Source organism: Argopecten irradians, chromosome 3, assembly GCF_041381155.1.
Source record: "Argopecten irradians isolate NY chromosome 3, Ai_NY, whole genome shotgun sequence".
Classification (NCBI taxonomy): Eukaryota; Metazoa; Mollusca; class Bivalvia; order Pectinida; family Pectinidae; genus Argopecten; species Argopecten irradians.
In genome coordinates, this window is record NC_091136.1 from 18,761,265 (window position 1) to 18,780,774 (window position 19,510).

Sequence of the window (19,510 nt, forward strand, 5' to 3'; positions counted from 1 at the left end):
GATTGCTTTAAAAATTGGAGCGAGTCTAGCAAAGCGATGGAAGCCGACATCATAGTAGAGGGGTTTTTAAGAGCCAGTGATTATGGTGTGAGGTGCATCAGAATTATTGCGGATGGTGATCCCTCAGTTTATGCCCATATCAGAGAAAAAGTGCCTGTCTGGAAATAACATGTCACCAAATTAGAATGATCAAACCATGCATGAAAGTGTCTCCTCACAAATCTAGAAAAACTTGTTAAAGCCAAACCTTTTTACCTTTTTTAGCTCTCTTAAGCCAACAGGTGCCATCAGAATGCGCTCAACAATAGAAGATAAATCCAAGGCTGAGAAGTTGCTTCGCCATAATATCATAAATTCAGTGCATCATGTGTATGTAAACCATTCCGATTTCAGTTCTGACTTTAGTAAAGCGAAGACAGCTGATCATCCAAATTCCATTGATCCAATGCAATCAGATAATTGCACAGACATCCTTGAGGAGCAAGCCAGTCAATGGAGAGAGGGAGCAGGGGAATTCCCGCCTCAGCTACTTTTTAAAACATGAAGATCTGAAACAGTCCGATTATCTTTTGACAGATGTATCTATTCTATTAGGTAAGGTAGCTCCAAAAAGTGTGCCACTGCTAGGGAATTTCACGACCAACGCAGAAAATGCTGGATACATGTAAGGACCAAGTTTGATGGAGGAAAGTCTTCAACCTGTGTAATTGAGATTGCTAGCACACCAGCTGTTATGCAGGTGGTTTAAGAATAAACTTGGGTCCGAGATGGTTAGCTATAGCTTGGGAGAACAGCACCTCTACCCTTCCTTGTGAAGAGTTTTGATAAGTTGTATAATAAGAGGGCAGTTGCTCTTTCAACTTGCAAGTTAAAAAAGAAAAAAACTAGTAGTGGTCTTCGCAGATGGAGCAGAAAAAGAAGTATCAGTAGAACTAGTTCATCAAAGGCAGCACGCAAAGAATATGGACCTGATGCAATGGATGTTGACCTTAATTAAACAGCAGAGGAGCTCCATACATGCCAGGTCAAAACATATCGACATATGTGATGGTAAAATCAAAGCAATAGAAACAAAGACCAGTTTGTTTGATTAATTTACGTCCTATTAACAGCTATGGTCATGTAAGGACGGCCTCCCATGTATGCAGTGTTGCGTGTATGTTGTGCGAGGTGCGTGTTTCGGGAGACTGTGGTATATATATATGTTGAGTCTTCTTGTATAGTGGAACTGTTGCCCTTGTTACAGTGCTATATCACTGAAGCATGCCGCCGAAGACACCAAGCAATACACCCCATCTGGTCACATTATATTGAAAACGGGCGAGCCAGTCGTCCCACTTCATGTAAGCTTAGCGTTACGCAGGAGCAGAAACTACCACTTTTTATAGACTTTGGTGTGTCTCGGCCAGGAGACAGAACCCAGAGCCTTCCTCACAGGGGCGAACGCTCAACTCAAGGTCAAAAGTGAGGAGGTGCAAAGGAAGGCATTAGGAAACAAAGTTAGTTAGGAGGAAGAGAAAAGATAAGATCCTAAATTTAGTCGCCTTTTACGATCATGCAGTAGGGGCAGCGGGTACAATTCTAACGCCTTACCTGCAGGGCCGATGCTGCCTGAGTTAGCTTCTCCGACCAAAACAAAAATCCAGGGATACGTGAACCTGGTACATGGGTAGGTGAAGTAGTTACTAAGTCTTTGGATAGGAAACCATATTTAATAAGTGATTATGAATGTTGAAGAATTTATTGTGGTTACCTTGTTAATGTACATATATTACGTGTATCTTTCATACAAAAGTGCATGTTATTTCTGCTATCATTACATACCGTATTTAACCCAATAAGCGCTAAGTCCCTATAGGCACCCTCCCCTTTTTGATGCCCCATTTAGATATTTTTTTTACTTCGGATACTTATTGGGTCGAATCCTGTATGTTAAATTATAACACATGCACAACTTATAGTAGAAGAAGAAAAATGGTTGGTCAATTCGCACTAATATTTTTAATTTCTCCATTGCAGTATATGCCGGACTCTCTGCTCCAAACAAAAGTCAACAGAAATCCAAAGGAAAGGCTGAGAAGTCAGATTGTATCTCCGAGGTTACTTGCGACAGGCCAATTGTAACATATAAAAGGTAAGTATTTAATAGGATGGTAGTAAAAGACCATGAAAAGATTTCATTTTCAACTTAAATGGTTTTTTTTACACAAATATGGAACATCATATTCTTTGTCCGAGTTTGGAAAGTATTATAATGAAGTGCTTTCTCAATTACAGACACAGGTGCAAACTGACTAATTTTGTTGACAGATCTATTTCTCACCAATGGATAATCAATGAACAAGGTACAGCCTGCTGGTACAAAGGGACTGTGTTGTCACTTGTGAAGGTAACAATATCTGGTTTTTTAAAAGAAATTAATGTTATATGACATGCATAAAACATTTTTTGTGTAAATACCAACCCTCTATTCACTATCACAACATTGTTTTTTAATTATATAGGGACGTGATGGAGCTGTAGATGCAGTGTACGAAGTACAATATGAGGATGAGGAGGATATATTTGAAGTAGATCATCTTGTAGAGGATTACAGAGCCAATCAAGTCAAGGTCATTGACATTTAATGGTATGTAAACAATTTATGATCATTATATTAAGTTTGCCAGTTTTGGGCCTCCATACTTTGGTAGAAAATAGTTCCAAGGTGTCCATTTTAATTTTTATACAACACTTTCACCATGTAAATATTTGTCCTATAAGTGGTACCACATCATTATTTAAGCATATCAGTGGTAGTACAACATTCCTCTATATTTGATACATTATATCACTTGGAAGTTGGGGAGTTTGTTTTATATTTGACTACATATTCAGAACGTTTATTTTACACAGAGAAAATTGATTTGCTGTATGAGATATTTTTATATAAATGCTCTCAATTTTACACTTAGCAAAATAGGGGCATGTTGAACCATAATATATATTACGTAATATACCCAGATGAATCATGTTTCGACTGTTTTGTAGAGTATGTATTAAATATCTGTATTATTTTAAACGATATTGTTTATTTCTTTTCTCTATTTGTAGACTGACCTCGCTTGTCCCACGTTAAAAATCGGTAAGTAATGAAATTGGCTAACGACGGCTGTGTTTAAAGATCGTTGGATGATAAAGGCGAAAACATGTCGCCTTGAACGATACCTATAACGGGGAATTTATTCGAGGGGTTGCAGGGGTGTGATGTTGCTTTAATCTATTTTTGAATTACGGTCTGTCAGTAAACATCTATTAGTGTATGTGAATTCAAACTTATATCGATAGAACTATATCACAAAATGTACACAAAATTAACGTTATATATCGAATCAAAGGCAGCCATAAAGAATAAATAGAATTTTGCACCCGCTAAAAGTTCCTCGCTGATTCATTTCTTAACTTTATAATAGATATTTGAAATAAGAAAATAAGTAACTTCGTCCTAGGAATATCAGGGAATCCTTAGAAAAGGCATAAATATTATTTATAATTTGCGGGTGAGTGGGGGGGTACCCGTGTTCGGGAGGGAATACTATATGCTACCGATTTTACATATAATTTAATTGGAAATTTATGAACGAATGCTGACAGCCTCTACGTTCAAATCAAATACACATTTCACAGTTTATATGCTGTGAATGGTAAAGTACCTTTGAGGTCCGAAAAAAGTATCAGTAATTACTATACCTATGTCCTTTACATAATTTTCCAACATGAAATGAAAGAACAAAGAAATATTATAACATGTCACCATTGTAACGAACCAAAGGACCTATTTAGTCACTATCGGTGGCGATAATTACAGGGGCTAGTAGTAGTAATCACTACTATCACAAGGGTATACATGTACATGCATAAATGAAAAATCCGAGTAATTAATTTATGAATGTTCTAAACTTACGATGGATGTTCCGAAATTAATGTTACTTGCGCAATATCTCGTTGAAATCGTGCTGAATGGGCTTACAACTACCTCGTGGCGATAGCGTGATATTTGAAGCGTGATATAGGTAAATATCTCGCTCACAGTTACACTGACCTTGGTGCTGTGTACATTGTTTTGTAGCGCACTCGTTACACTCTATACAAATATGGTTGGCAAGAGAGTTGAAAACGTAATTGAAATTAGGGCCTATATCATAGGTAGGTCTCTACTTGGCTTAAAGCCGGTGGATATTCATCGTGAGGTGTGTGATATATATGAGAAGGGTCAAATGTCATATATGACTATTTGTAGGTGGTCGCTCGATTTAAGTCGGGACACCAGCAGCTTAAAGATGCTGCCCACACAGGTCAACAAAGCATAACATTGAACTAATTCGGCAAATCCTTGAAAAAGATGCAAGGTACACTGTCCGGCAGTTAGCTAAAATGACAGGCTTGTCTTTAGCACGTATTCATTGCATTTTAAAGAAACATCTTAAGCTGGGCAAGATCAATGCCAGGTGGATACCCCATTTACTAACTGACAACCACAAGAGGTTCCGGGTTGACAAGGCCAATTCTTTATTGAAGAAATACCCAAAATACAGCAAAAAGGCTTTTGATATTTTGGTCACAGGTGATGAAACATGGGTGTATTTTTTCGAACCCAAAAGAAATTGCTCTAATCGAATCTGGGCAAGCAAAAACGCCAGGCGCCTTAGCATTGCTAAAAGAATACGCACCGTGAGGAAGGTTTTGTATGTCATATTCTTTGATAACAAGGGTCCAATCATTCAAATCCCTGTACCAAAAGGCAAAACTGTTACAGTGAAGTATTATAGAGACGTTGTACTTCGCAAACTTAAGAAAGTCTACAAACGCAGCCGCCCACAGACAGGTTTGAAGTACCTCAGGCTCTTACACGATAATGCGCCAGCACACAAGGCGCGCATTATAACGGAGTTTTTGAAGGCATAAAAGGTCACTATCCTCCCCCACCCTGCATATTAGCCAGACTTGGCCCCCTGTGACTTTTTCTTGTTCCCCAAACTAAAATTTCATCTGTCCGGAACAAAATATAAATCAAGAAATGCCCTTGGCTCTGCCATTTACAAGTATCTTATGAGTATACCAATTCAAGAGTACGAAAACTGTTTCCAAAAGTGGATCGATCGGTTGAAACGATGCATATATGCAGAGGGGGAGTACTTAGAGGGACAGGGCAAATTAAAATGATCAGAATTACTTCTATCAAAATGAAATCACCAAAGTAATTTTGGAACACCCCTCGTACTTCAAGATGTTCTTTTTAATAGTTTAACGTTTAATTTAGACAGAAATGCAAAGAAATATGTATTGAAATATTAATATTTATAAAAATCGATTTTAGTTACTATGAAATTCATTTCTGGTGGTATGTTTCTTTTTTATTTCAAACACATATGCATAATGTACCATGGTGTAGCCAAAGCGCCCCGAAACCCTGATTGGCCTTCCCGTATGTTTGCCCTGATGAAAATGTGGAGTGTTACAGTTTACTAAGACTACACTTACGACTACAGTTTCCTTCGTTGGTGAGTGGATCGCAGATCCGCAATATGGTATAGCCTGGTGACTTTTCAATAAAAAACACTTACATGTACCAGCGATTGTTTCCTTGAGAGTCTAGTGACTAGTCGACGGTGACCTGCCGACTGAGTTTGAAATATGATACATTGTAGGTCATTCTGAATCGCTTACTAAGCCTGAGGTAGGACAGTAATTTTGTGGAATGAGACAGGGGGGATGTCTGAATGTGATGAGTTAAAAGGAAGATAGAAGGAATGGTACATCAGAAGAAAAAGCAGTCGTGCGATGTGTAATATATCTATAGAATACTGCAAATATCACGATTTATTATCACTTTTGTTGGATATTGTACAATATTTTAGGGGATAATGGACAGTGGCCTCATAATATGGACAGCGAGTTACAATGTGGACTACTAGGTGTCAATTATTTCATATAATGGTCATATACAACAAAGACAAATTTACTAGCTTGGTTTTGATGTACAGTACTAATGTTATGAGCATTTATTTCTTTACAAATTATAATGATAAGGCACGAATTAAATTATATTATGAATACACCTACAATACTAAAAGTGACCAAAAAAGAAGGTATTTGATATCTGATTTTCAGTATTTATATTGATTTTATACTGGTTTATTATAATATATATTACTAAAAGCTGGGTCGTAGAAATTCTAATTGTTCTCGGTGAGGGGGGATTCGGGAGGGAATAACAATGCATCCACATTGTTTCAACCCTAGCTTCGCACCTACTTGTTGCATTTTACAATTATCAAATAACAGTACAGTGTGGTTGATTGTGTGTCTTTGAATTTGAGCATCGCTCTTTCCGTAAACATCAAAGGTCTTCGCAGGTCATTTTTTAGTATTTGTTTTCCTCCTGAAGTGCAACCAGATTTACAATGACATATTCCAGGGGTAGATATTGCGTCAGTGATAGTAATCCCTGGAATATCAACGATGGCGTGATCAGGTGAAGTAAAACACAATTAAACCTACGAAGAAAATGAAAAAATCCATATCATGTACAGTATATAATGATAAATTCGCACATTGGTTGTTTGCATCATGAGTTATTCTTTGGTTAGCCATGATTCATCATCGATACTCCTGAGGTTCCGATCACTTACGATCACTACACCCCTGGACTATCTCATAGTAAAACTGAAGGCAGTTCAGAGTGACGCCAATCTTCAAAGCCACACTGTCAACCACAGTGTACCGTTATACGGCTCTTTTGATGTGCTTAAAAGGACTAAATTACATGTTCTTTTCTGTTGCCTCCATTTTTACTATGTGTTCGGAACCATCGAAGATTTGAAAGTATTCGATGTATACGGTGTGGAGTACTTTCCTGGTTAAAGGTAAACGACACCAATTAACAAAGACTGTAAACAACAATATACAAAGAATTTATAAATTGAATATGCTAGATAACCATAGTTACTTAGTACATATAGCAGACTTATTAGAATAGCTTTTACCAACTCTCCTTCCCCTCCCGATTATTTATTATAGCCCCTCTGTTTGCAAAAAAAAACCCAACTTATTCCTCATCATGATGCAAGCTGGAAACCAAGTTACAATGTATGCATACTTTCGTTTTGGGTTCCGAGATATCTCTTATGGCTACCGAACATTTTATTACATACATTGGACATTATTTTAAGTCCAAATCAATAAAAACCGAGGAATAGGCCGAGAAAATCCCACATTATCTTATAACTGCAATTGGCGGTTCAGGGGGAATAAGTCCTACGGCTTTATGTTTAAAGTTACATGTGCTTTATTTTTTTAATTCTCACGAATTAGGAACAGCTATGTTATTCACCACCAAAAGTTACCAACATTTAGAGAATTACAATACTTACAATGCATAGATTTTGATTTAACAAGTATAAATAAGGGCTGAAAACTATTTTTGGTAGTACTGCCAAAAATCATTACATTAACGTCTACAGTGCGGTGAAATTTGTACGTACGGTCAAACCATGAAGCCAAATCGTTGCCTACAATTTAATTTCACAAAAGGAATTCCTGTGGGTAATTTTCCATCTACACATACATGTACATAAGGCATAAAATCAAGAATTTTACAGTGCATAGCTTCTGTGTTCTAACTAACGTTTATAAAGCATCATATATGTTTGTCTGTCCATTTGAATGATTTTCAGTGTTATTCATCAAACCAGATGGTTTTTAATAGATATATTTCCCAGAAAAAATAACACGTAATAATTTTCGCCCAGTTACGGTACATGTTATTTTAACGATACCATTGTGAATAAGATGTTCTGGACCAACTTCAATAGATTTGTTTTATAAAGGAGGTATAACACAAAATTCTTGTGTTAGTAGTATCCTTAATTACCACGAAGCATTATATTACTAGAAGTACACTCATTAAGGTTTCGTGTTACATTTTCATAACATAAAGACAATAAAATTAACTCTTTTATTTCAATCTACTATACACAAGTTTTTCAAAATTCAATATTAATTGCGAGTTTTTTTAAGTGAATCAATAGACCACTCAGAATCGACGTTACAAACGGCAAAGTCAGTGTTTTCTTTATTAAGCCAATGGGAATTCTCGTTATAAGCAAGAGTGAATTTTATAGAAATCATTTAAAAATGCATTATAGAATTAGAGTTAGATTTTACATTGTCTGCATATAACGAACTTTCGTGAACATTATAGAGTCCGAAGTTGTGAACATTAACATTTTTAAGACAACATGTTGCCTTCTGAATAGAATCGTCACCGATGTTAATTTTACTTGCCACAAATAAGTCCTGAAGAGCAACAACATCTGCTGATGGATCCTGTGTGTCATATGCGTTGCCAGTAATATGTTTCACAAGGTTTTTTTGAGTATTTGACTCGAATCCAGACATTGCGATCCTAAGCAATAGCTTTGTATCAAAAAAACCTTGAATCCCTGAATTGACAGGTTTTTTTTGCACAAGCTTCTTACGTATTTAAAAGCAAAGGAAGATCTTTTTGTTGTGTCCTGTAAGGGAAACAGGTGCGCTTTGCCGCTGAAAGAAGTCTAAAAAATTATCTATAGCATTTGACACTTTTACAGATTGTACTTTTCACAATGTATATTTGAACAATCTTAATATTAAAACATTATTCCTTGGCGTACAATAAAATCCTAAGCTTTCTGTGGTAACTAAATAAAAAGCAATTGACTAATATAAATAAAAATGCTTACAATGAAATCAAATATTAACCTTCATGGGTATTCTTCGCAAATAATACCATTGCTATCCAAACAAATACATGGCCAAAACCGTTTCCCGAATGGAATAATTTGTTCATTATAACAGAGACACGTGCTGAGGAAGGGAATGGGAGGAAAAGTGTTCCATAGGTCAGAGTCCATACTGATCGGCGTTCCGTCATCCCACTTCCATATACCTTTGTCCTTACTGCCACTCAGCCACCACTTAGCCAGAGGCACTGAGGATAAAAAACAAAGGATAAGTGAGGAAACTGAGAATAAAAAAATCAACAAGGGATTATTATGTTGTGAGGATACTGAGAAGAGAAAAACAACGGGTAAGTATGCTGTGAGGATACTGAGAATACAAAACAAAGGATAAGTATGCTGTTAGGATACTGAGGATAAAACCAAAGGGTAAGTATCAGTGATATAGCACTATAAAAAGGGCAACAGTTCCACTATACAAGAAGACATAACACAAACATACCGCAATCTTCCAAAATAAGCACCTCACACTTCACACACGCTACAAGCTGCATACATGGGAGACCGTCCTTACATGACCATGGCTGTTAATATGACGTTAAAAGAATCAAACAAACAAACAATAATGTGATGATACTGAGAATAGAAAACAAAGGATAAATTTGCTGTGAGATTACTGAGCATAGAAAAATAAAGGATAAGTATGGTGTGAGGATACTGAGGATAGAAACCAAAGGATAAATATGTTGTGAGAATACTGAGAATAAAAAATACATGATAAGTATGGTTTGAGGATACTGAGAATAGAAACCAAAGGATAAATATGTTGTGAGAATACTGAGAATAAAAAATACATGGTAAGTATGGTGTGAGGGTACTGTGAATAGAAACCAAAGGATAAATATGTTGTGAGAATACTGAGAATAAAAAATACAGGGTAAGTATGGTGTGAGGATACTGAGAATAGAAACCAAAGGATAAATATGTTGTGAGAATACTGAGAATAAAAAATACAGGGTAAGTATGGTGTGAGGATACTGAGAATAGAAACCAAAGGATAAATATGTTGTGAGAATAAAAAATACATGGTAAGTATGGTGTGAGGGTACTGAGAATAGAAACCAAAGGATAAATATGTTGTGAGAATACTGAGAATAAAAAATACAGGGTAAGTATGGTGTGAGGATACTGAGATTAGAAACCAAAGGATAAATATGTTGTGAGATTACTGAGCATAGAAAAATAAAGGATAAGTATGGTGTGAGGATACTGAGGATAGAAACCAAAGGATAAATATGTTGTGAGAATACTGAGAATAAAAAATACATGGTAAGTATGGTGTGAGGATACTGAGATTAGAAACCAAAGGATAAATATGTTGTGAGAATACGGAGAATAAAAAATACATGGTAAGTATGGTGTGAGGGTACTGAGAATAGAAACAAAAGGATAAATATGTTGTGAGAATACTGAGAATAAAAAATACATGGTAAGTATGGTGTGAGGGTACTGAGAATAGAAACCAAAGGATAAATATGTTGTGAGAATACTGAGAATAAAAAATACATGGTAAGTATGGTGTGAGGGTACTGAGAATAGAAACCAAAGGATAAAATATGTTGTGAGAATACTGAGAATAAAAATACATGGTAAGTATGGTGTGAGGATACTGAGAATAGAAACCAAAGGATAAATATGTTGTGAGAATACTGAGAATAAAAATACATGGTAAGTATGGTGTGAGGATACTGAGAATAGAAACCAAAGGATAAATATGTTGTGAGAATACTGAGAATAAAAATACATGGTAAGTATGGTGTGAGGATACTGAGAATAGAAACCAAAGGATAAATATGTTGTGAGAATAAAAAATACATGGTAAGTATGGTGTGAGGGTACTGAGAATAGAAACCAAAGGATAAATATGTTGTGAGAATACTGAGAATAAAAAATACAGGGTAAGTATGGTGTGAGGATACTGAGATTAGAAACCAAAGGATAAATATGTTGTGAGAATACTGAGAATAAAAAATACAGGGTAAGTATGGTGTGAGGATACTGAGAATAGAAACCAAAGGATAAATATGTTGTGAGAATAAAAAATACATGGTAAGTATGGTGTGAGGGTACTGAGAATAGAAACCAAAGGATAAATATGTTGTGAGAATACTGAGAATAAAAAATACAGGGTAAGTATGGTGTGAGGATACTGAGATTAGAAACCAAAGGATAAATATGTTGTGAGATTACTGAGCATAGAAAAATAAAGGATAAGTATGGTGTGAGGATACTGAGGATAGAAACCAAAGGATAAATATGTTGTGAGAATACTGAGAATAAAAAATACATGGTAAGTATGGTGTGAGGATACTGAGATTAGAAACCAAAGGATAAATATGTTGTGAGAATACGGAGAATAAAAAATACATGGTAAGTATGGTGTGAGGGTACTGAGAATAGAAACAAAAGGATAAATATGTTGTGAGAATACTGAGAATAAAAAATACATGGTAAGTATGGTGTGAGGGTACTGAGAATAGAAACCAAAGGATAAATATGTTGTGAGAATACTGAGAATAAAAAATACATGGTAAGTATGGTGTGAGGGTACTGAGAATAGAAACCAAAGGATAAATATGTTGTGAGAATACTGAGAATAAAAAATACATGGTAAGTATGGTGTGAGGATACTGAGAATAGAAACCAAAGGATAAATATGTTGTGAGAATACTGAGAATAAATGGTAAGTATGGTGTGAGGGTACTGAGAATAGAAACCAAAGGATAAATATGTTGTGAGAATACTGAGAATAAAAAATACAGGGTAAGTATGGTGTGAGGATACTGAGATTAGAAACCAAAGGATAAATATGTTGTGAGATTACTGAGCATAGAAAAATAAAGGATAAGTATGGTGTGAGGATACTGAGGATAGAAACCAAAGGATAAATATGTTGTGAGAATACTGAGAATAAAAAATACATGGTAAGTATGGTGTGAGGATACTGAGATTAGAAACCAAAGGATAAATATGTTGTGAGAATACGGAGAATAAAAAATACATGGTAAGTATGGTGTGAGGGTACTGAGAATAGAAACAAAAGGATAAATATGTTGTGAGAATACTGAGAATAAAAAATACATGGTAAGTATGGTGTGAGGGTACTGAGAATAGAAACCAAAGGATAAATATGTTGTGAGAATACTGAGAATAAAAAATACATGGTAAGTATGGTGTGAGGATACTGAGAATAGAAACCAAAGGATAAATATGTTGTGAGAATACTGAGAATAAAAATACATGGTAAGTATGGTGTGAGGATACTGAGAATAGAAACCAAAGGATAAATATGTTGTGAGAATACTGAGAATAAAAATACATGGTAAGTATGGTGTGAGGATACTGAGAATAGAAACCAAAGGATAAATATATTGTGAGAATACTGAGAATAAAAAATACATGGTAAGTATGGTTTGATGGTACTGAGAATAGAAACCAAAGGATAAATATGTTGTGAGAATACTGAGAATAAAAAATACATGGTAAGTATGGTGTGAGGATACTGAGAATAGAAACCAAAGGATAAATATGTTATTAGAATACTGAGAATAAAAAATACATGGTAAGTATGGTGTGAGGATACTGAGAATAGAAACCAAAGGATAAATATGTTGTGAGAATACTGAGAATAAAAAATACATGGTAAGTATGGTGTGAGGATACTGAGAATAGAAACCAAAGGATAAATATGTTATTAGAATACTGAGAATAAAAAATACATGGTAAGTATGGTGTGAGGATACTGAGAATAGAAACCAAAGGATAAATATGTTATTAGAATACTGAGAATAAAAAATACATGGTAAGTATGGTGTGAGGGTACTGAGAATAGAAACCAAAGGATAAATATGTTATTAGAATACTGAGAATAAAAAATACATGGTAAGTATGGTGTGAGGATACTGAGAATAGAAACCAAAGGATAAATATGTTGTGAGAATACTGAGCATAAAAAATACATGGTACGTATGGTGTGAGGATACTGAGAATAGAAACCAAAGGATAAATATGTTGTGAGATTACTGAGAATAAAAAATACATGGTAAGTATGGTGTGAGGATACTGAGAATAGAAACCAAAGGATAAATATTTTGTTAGGATACTGAGAATAAAACAAATAAATGATAAGTATGCTGTGAGGATACGGAGAACAAAAAAAGGGCAAGTATGCTGTGAGGATACTGAGAATAAAAAATCAAAGGGTTAGTATGCTCTTAGGATTCTGAGTATGAAAAAACTAAATGATAAGTATGCTGTGCGGATTCTAAGAATAGAAAACAAAGGTTTGTTTGTTTGTTTGTTTGTTTGATTTATTAACGTCCTATTAACAGCTATGGTCATGTAAGGACGGCCTCCCATGTATGTAGTGTGTTGCGTGTATGTTGTGCGAGGTGAGTGTACTGGGAGACTGCGTTATGTTCGTGTTGTGTCTTCTTGTATAGTGGAACTGTTGCCCTTTTTATAGTGCTATATCACTGAAGCATGCCGCCGAAGACACCAAGCAACACACCCCACCCGGTCACATTATACGAAAACAAAGGATAAGTATGTTGTGAGGATACTGAGAATAAAAAAACAAAGGATGATATGCTGTGGGAATATTTAGTATAATAAATACAAAGGATAAGTATGGTGTGAGAATACTGAGAATAGAAAACAAAGGATAAGTATGGTGTGAGGAAAGAAACCAAATAGTGCACATCTTCTCAAAGGAAATATGATGAATCGTTTGACAATATATTTCAGTGATAGCTCACTATAACTTAGTTAACATTCTCGCTATCGCACAGATTTCATGCATAGCTGTTTATAGGACGTTAATAAATCAACAAACAAAATCATGCAATCGTGATTAAGAGACGCTAGCTTAAAACGACGGAGAAAATTGTATATGAAAACTAACAAAATCAACAAAATGAAAGTTTCGCATAAAAGTAGATATGATTGTTCCTTTACGAAATCGAAATTTCTATTCACAATACAAATAAACTCTACTGGCTCTATTATCTAATATGGATCTAAGTTGAAACATATTACATAGATGTATCGCTTTTGTATATTATTCTCTTGACGATAATTCAAGCCTAGCTGCTAATGAAGGTTTGATCTTTAACTGACATATCAGCCTGAGTTAAAGTGGTTGTTTTATTTAGTCATGACCTCGTGGAATTTTCAACTTTTAAATATGATTATGTATACACATTACATTATATTTTATTTCATATGTGTTGCTGAACCAGAAAGTTAGAGTTTCTTAAGATAGCTTACATCATCTACCGAAGTTTAGTTCCTGAAACAAAACTAAAACTAGAAAAATCAATCTTTCACGGAAATTTCTACCGTTCTAAGGCAATTTTTGATTTCTTCAAAATGACATCATATCTGTTGCTCACATTAAAGCATGTAGGCAGGTCCGATAACTGTTATAACTCTTTCCACAATGGTAACACACCTTTACGATCAAAAAGATATAGTTATAATTCATTAAAATATTTTTCTGTAATTCAATATAAAATTGAAGCACCAAAGACTATTTCAATTTCGAATTCATGAAAGGGAAAACGTTTTCTGTCAATATACCAATCTGTTAACGACCATCGAAGTCACGAGCTTACGGTTTTGGTACGATGTTCACGTTTACTTCATTTTAGCTCGCCTATTCGAAGAATAGGGGGAGCTTATGTTGTCACCCCGGCGTCGGCGTCGGCGTCGGCGTCAGCATTGGCGTCCCATTTCACGTTAAAGTTTTTGAGCAAGTTTCTGTTTCGTCAATTGTTTAAGCTTAAGTCATCATAAAGGTTTATGATTTTATTTTCCTAATGTGTATGGATGCTGAACGTGATAATACAACCAATTTAGGGCCCTTTAGGTTTTTTTTGAGTCTGCTAATTTGTCATACTTCCATGTTAAAGTTTTTTGTTTAAGCTTAAGTCATCATAAATGTTTATGATTTTATTTTCCTAATGTTTATGGATGCTGAACGTGATAATACAACCGATTTGGGGCCCTTTAGGGGGTTTTTGAGTCTGTTAATTTGTCATATTTCCATGTTAAAGTTTTTGAGCAAGTTTCTATTTTGTCAATTGTTTAAGTCATCATAAATGTTTATGTTAATTTGTCATATTTCCATGTTTGAATAGTAAATACTTGAACTTCAACTTTTTCTGAATTGGCGAGCTTTGCTGTTCTCCAACAGCTCTTGTTTCATATTATTTTTAAAGTGTTGAACTCATTATCGGTCCAAAGTTTTTGACTAGTAGCATCTAAATTCTTTTTTAATTTTACATAACTTTTTATCACACATATGAAGATTACATGTCTTCAGGTTACAAAATATCTTTAACATTGCTCATATTTCTTCGAATCCATTCCAAATTGAAATTGTTACATATATTATTGTTTTCTATACTGCAGTTTGAGGTGTTTTAAGCACTCACTGCTAACTTACATAAGAGGATGTGTTTGAGCTTCCGGACAAGCACGTTATGTTTGGCCCTGCTATCCACATTCACTAGCCTGGCATTCTCTGCCTTGCAATGATCTCTAATATCACTTCTGTGTTGGATCCAGATATTCCAATCAAACTTGATGCACCATTTAAGCGATCGGATGTACATGTAATCATTTCGTCGGCAGTTCCCTAAAATGGAAATAATCTTAATTTATGTATCTAATGCTGGTCAAAATACGATATATTGTTTTGTTTACCGAACCCAAATCTGTCGAAAAAACCTTTGTTAACATTTTATTGTCCGGTCAATATATGTTTTTGAACTTACAATAAGGACTCACTTTGAATGTGAGGTAACGAAATGGTTTTCCAGTTGAATATGGCGTATTACAGTATTTATATACATACAGATGCGCAGCGGTCAAGAAAATTATTGAAAGAAATTATTATGCCATCAGGACATTCTCTGCGATTAAGAAACCGAAAAGAGTTTTAAAATATACAAGTGAATTTATTTGATACTTAAACTATGTTTGAGTCTGTCAATAACCTGTGACATATACTTTGTTGTGTTTTAATTCACAAATTCAAAACAACATGAGTTATGTATATAAACACTGGTATCCCGATAGCTTCCATCTGCATCAGCAACGCTTCGAATGGATTTTAAATCCCTTGGGTACACGAAATGCAAATATCGACACAGTATTTAAATATATTGTCATGAAGCTCTGTAATATGTTTTGGTTAATCAGATCAGCATCAAATCTCTCTTGTCAATAAATTTTGTGATCACATAAGATTGCGGTGTTATGTTTAGGTTATGTTTTTATTATTTTAACATCCTATAACATTCAGGGTCATTTAAGGTTTGTTGGTGGAGGAAAGCTGGAGTAACCGGAGAAAAACCACCGACAAGCGGTCAGTACCTGGCAACTGCCCAACTCGCGACCCAATGGTGGAGAGCTTGTGGTAATGTGTCGGGATATCTTAACCGCTCGGCCACCGCGGCCCCCTTATTGTTAGGTAATTCATGATAACTACATAATAATGATATGGTTTACTAATACCGTACTATCACATCTACACACTATGATACATACTGTTCATCCAGGTTTTGGTGCCAGGTGATTTGATGCCTTTACTTATATCCTTCAAGTCAACAAGAGAATGTCCACGACATGTCAAGGTTGATATTGCAAAGGTCACAGCGTCACAGTCTTCTAATTTGGAACAATAGGCGAGACAGACGACGGCGGACGGAAAGTGCCGAATGAACAATGGCTCGGGAAACGTAAGCTCTTTTCGAGGAGTATCTTCCCGCCATTTCATCTCTCTTGCATAACACAGCCATGCAAGTTCTGTAAAATATGAACAAATACAGATTTTACATCCCATCGTAGATTTGCTCATCGACAACTCTTACATGTGAGGTGAATATGCAAGTATGTTAAAAGACTGTTACATAATTGTTATATATCAATGCGTTAGCGGAAACCCTAATTTATTATATAGATTCGGACGTTTAGTATTGTTGTTTTATCTTTCTCCTTATGACGGAAACGTCAACACAACTTAGAATAGATAAACTGACAACCAAATTGATACTAGTAGAACAATTTGCCGCGACAAAGATTCAAATCTGGGTTGTAACGCCCATACTACAACAAGACCTGTAATTTTCTTAAAGACCAGGGCCCGGTACCATAAAACTTTATCAACAGATTTTTTACTCAAGAATATGATTTTCCGTAGGCTTGAGTAAATGAGTAAAAAAATTGTCTGAGAAAGTTTTATGGTGCCGGAGCGCGGCTTGCATGTTTTTATAAGAAAGAGTCAAGATTGCTTCTGTGTGGGGCGGTCGCTTAGTTCAACCCACTAATCAGACAGTGTTACGAGAGTCGTTGTAAACCAAACCATTTTAAAACCTTAGTGTCTTCCGATTTAAATAGAAATAATGGTTCTGAACTGTTGCTACATGTGCTTTTCAAACCACACAAACAACCAGAAGATCGTTCTTACATTAAAATAGATATCTAGTATGTTCTTTCATCCTTAGATACCATACTTTGGAAGCATTATTATGTTGTTAAGAAATGACCTTGGAAAAATAAGCATGTTAAGAGTTATGTATGTTTCAAGTAACACGCAAATTTAATGGAATAGTGAACATCACATAATAATAAGCGCTTGAAGTCTATATGGCTGCCAACTGCGCTTGGTAAGGTTACATAGTGGGAATGCATTGAAAATGTAAATATAAAGGAATGAAACTCATTATCGTGCCCGACAGTTTGATGTATTATAACTCGGACACTGTACATATATGTAGCTAAGAAACAGCGTTATTGACTGTCGATCGATGTCGTTAGCGTTCTGTAGATTATTCCACTGAATGTCTTTAACATTTGGAATATAAATAACGTAAAATAAGATAAAGCAATAAAGAAATGCTAGTTTCCTATTGATTACGTACAAAAATGAATTAAAAATTGGCCGGACAGTCGGTATTAACATGGAAATTCATGGAAGCAAACATTTTTTTAACTCAATGTCTTGACGAGATAAAGGAAAGCTTATGTAAAGGTTTTCCTTTATGGAGATGTGTTTGATGATGTCTGTCGGGGATCGTACAGTAAAAAGATTATAAAATACGAAAACAGGTAGTCAATGACAATTTTAATTAACATGGTACTACGTATTGATTTTCAAAGGTTATATCTATAGACGACCAAAAAAAATCCAAATTAAATGTGTTAACATTATGTTGAGACTGACATTGATATTATCTAACACTGCATTGCGTTCTTAACATTGTGTTGTACAGTTAAACTTGCGTGCTGATGCTGTTTAGTGTTAAAATTGATCTCGATGGTTTAACAGTGAGTCCTACAATAACATGGAAACAAGTGGTGGTTTTATATTCCATAAAGCAGTTTGTTACCGTCTGTTTAATAGAAAATATTGAGTCGACTATTCTTTTTTCTGTCCGGTTATTTAATTGCGGATACATCGTTTGACAATTAAGACTGGTTATCGCTATATGATATAAGACTGTTTCTTATGTGGATATGAAGGATAGGGATATTCTAACTGAGGATCACCAAAAGATGAGGCTTGCGTATGAAAGAGTATTTTTCTCTCATACCTCAACGTTTTATTGCAATTTTACTACAATCATTTTCCGCCAAATTTGGAAAAATTCGAAAAAAAAAAGCCACTGCAAGTCAATTCTTCAAACATATAAAATTCGTGATATTTGCAACACAATTACATCCGGTTGTTTGCATCTTGTAAAGTAATTCCAGCCTATTTTCTGAAAAAAGGTTGTAATTGTAACTTGAAAATAGTAACTTTGTGACGTCAAGAGGCAATAGTTGGTAGCCTTGCAATGCAGCACAGGCGACATGAATATATTGCCCTAGACCAGCCAGTTTACAACGTGTAGGTATGAGAGAAATTCCACATGTATATGACACTTTCACATGCTACTAAATGTTTTAATGAGAGAATGATTCCTAATACTTAAGTCAGCATCATTTATGATGACCAGCAAGAATATAAAGTCACTTACCTAATGTCTGTTTACAGAGTACACAAGTAGAACCCACCTGTTAACACCAATACTGCCGACATAACACTGTTATGTATCCGAGTCATGATAGTAGAATATCCGTAAAATTTTCTGTATAGGTCCTTGTGTTATGGAGACATGATAACTTTCTGGAATCAATGCCAACCTGCTATAATAAATATCTTAATGCATTATTTATAATGCGTAGACCATATGCAAACCAAGCAAATAACAACACCGAACCCAACAAGTTGTTTTCCATATAAGCGGAGGCGTTGGTTATTATCGATAGAAAGGCGTACAACGTGTGTACCCGGGATTCCTCGGGGATTCCCCGAGCAATGTGTCATTTAATTACAGATGATATTGCATTGCTGTTCACGTTTAATTAAAAAAAATATATTTCAAATGAATAAATTAATGCACAATAAAAGATTGGAGGAATATGAGAGCTACAACACCACCTTTATGTGTCCGTTACTGTATGCCTGGTATGATGGTAAACCCCACTCATGCTTTTCTTTATTTTACAAAGTGTCTTCTTGGTTTGATATGTATAATGCTATGCCTTAGTCAGTATGACATTTCATTTAATTGTTTATGATATCTTTCATGTAATATTAAATCATAAATTTCACACAACTCTGTTTTTTGTTGTTTATGTGA

At 35.1% G+C, this 19,510-nt stretch overlaps 1 protein-coding gene and 1 long non-coding RNA gene across 2 annotated transcripts in view; one reads left to right on the forward strand and one right to left on the reverse strand.

Moving 5' to 3' along the window:
* Nucleotides 1-9,008, forward strand: part of LOC138317736 (uncharacterized) — a 22,327-nt gene extending 13,319 nt beyond the window's left edge. The window contains exons 2-6 of the long non-coding RNA XR_011207799.1: nt 2,020-2,134; nt 2,278-2,389; nt 2,505-2,629; nt 3,094-3,124; nt 8,878-9,008. This is a non-coding gene — a long non-coding RNA (uncharacterized lncRNA). The remainder of the gene's footprint in view (nt 1-2,019; nt 2,135-2,277; nt 2,390-2,504; nt 2,630-3,093; nt 3,125-8,877) is intronic.
* On the reverse strand, nt 8,087-19,129 carry LOC138317732 (uncharacterized). The gene is made up of 4 exons (XM_069259597.1): nt 18,882-19,129; nt 16,374-16,631; nt 15,268-15,459; nt 8,087-9,010 (listed from the first exon to the last, which is right to left on the reverse strand). Exons 1-4 carry the CDS (start codon nt 18,928-18,930, stop codon nt 8,784-8,786), a joined length of 726 nt encoding a protein of 241 aa, XP_069115698.1. The 5' UTR covers nt 18,931-19,129; the 3' UTR covers nt 8,087-8,783.
* Nucleotides 19,130-19,510: the final 381 nt, after the last annotated feature.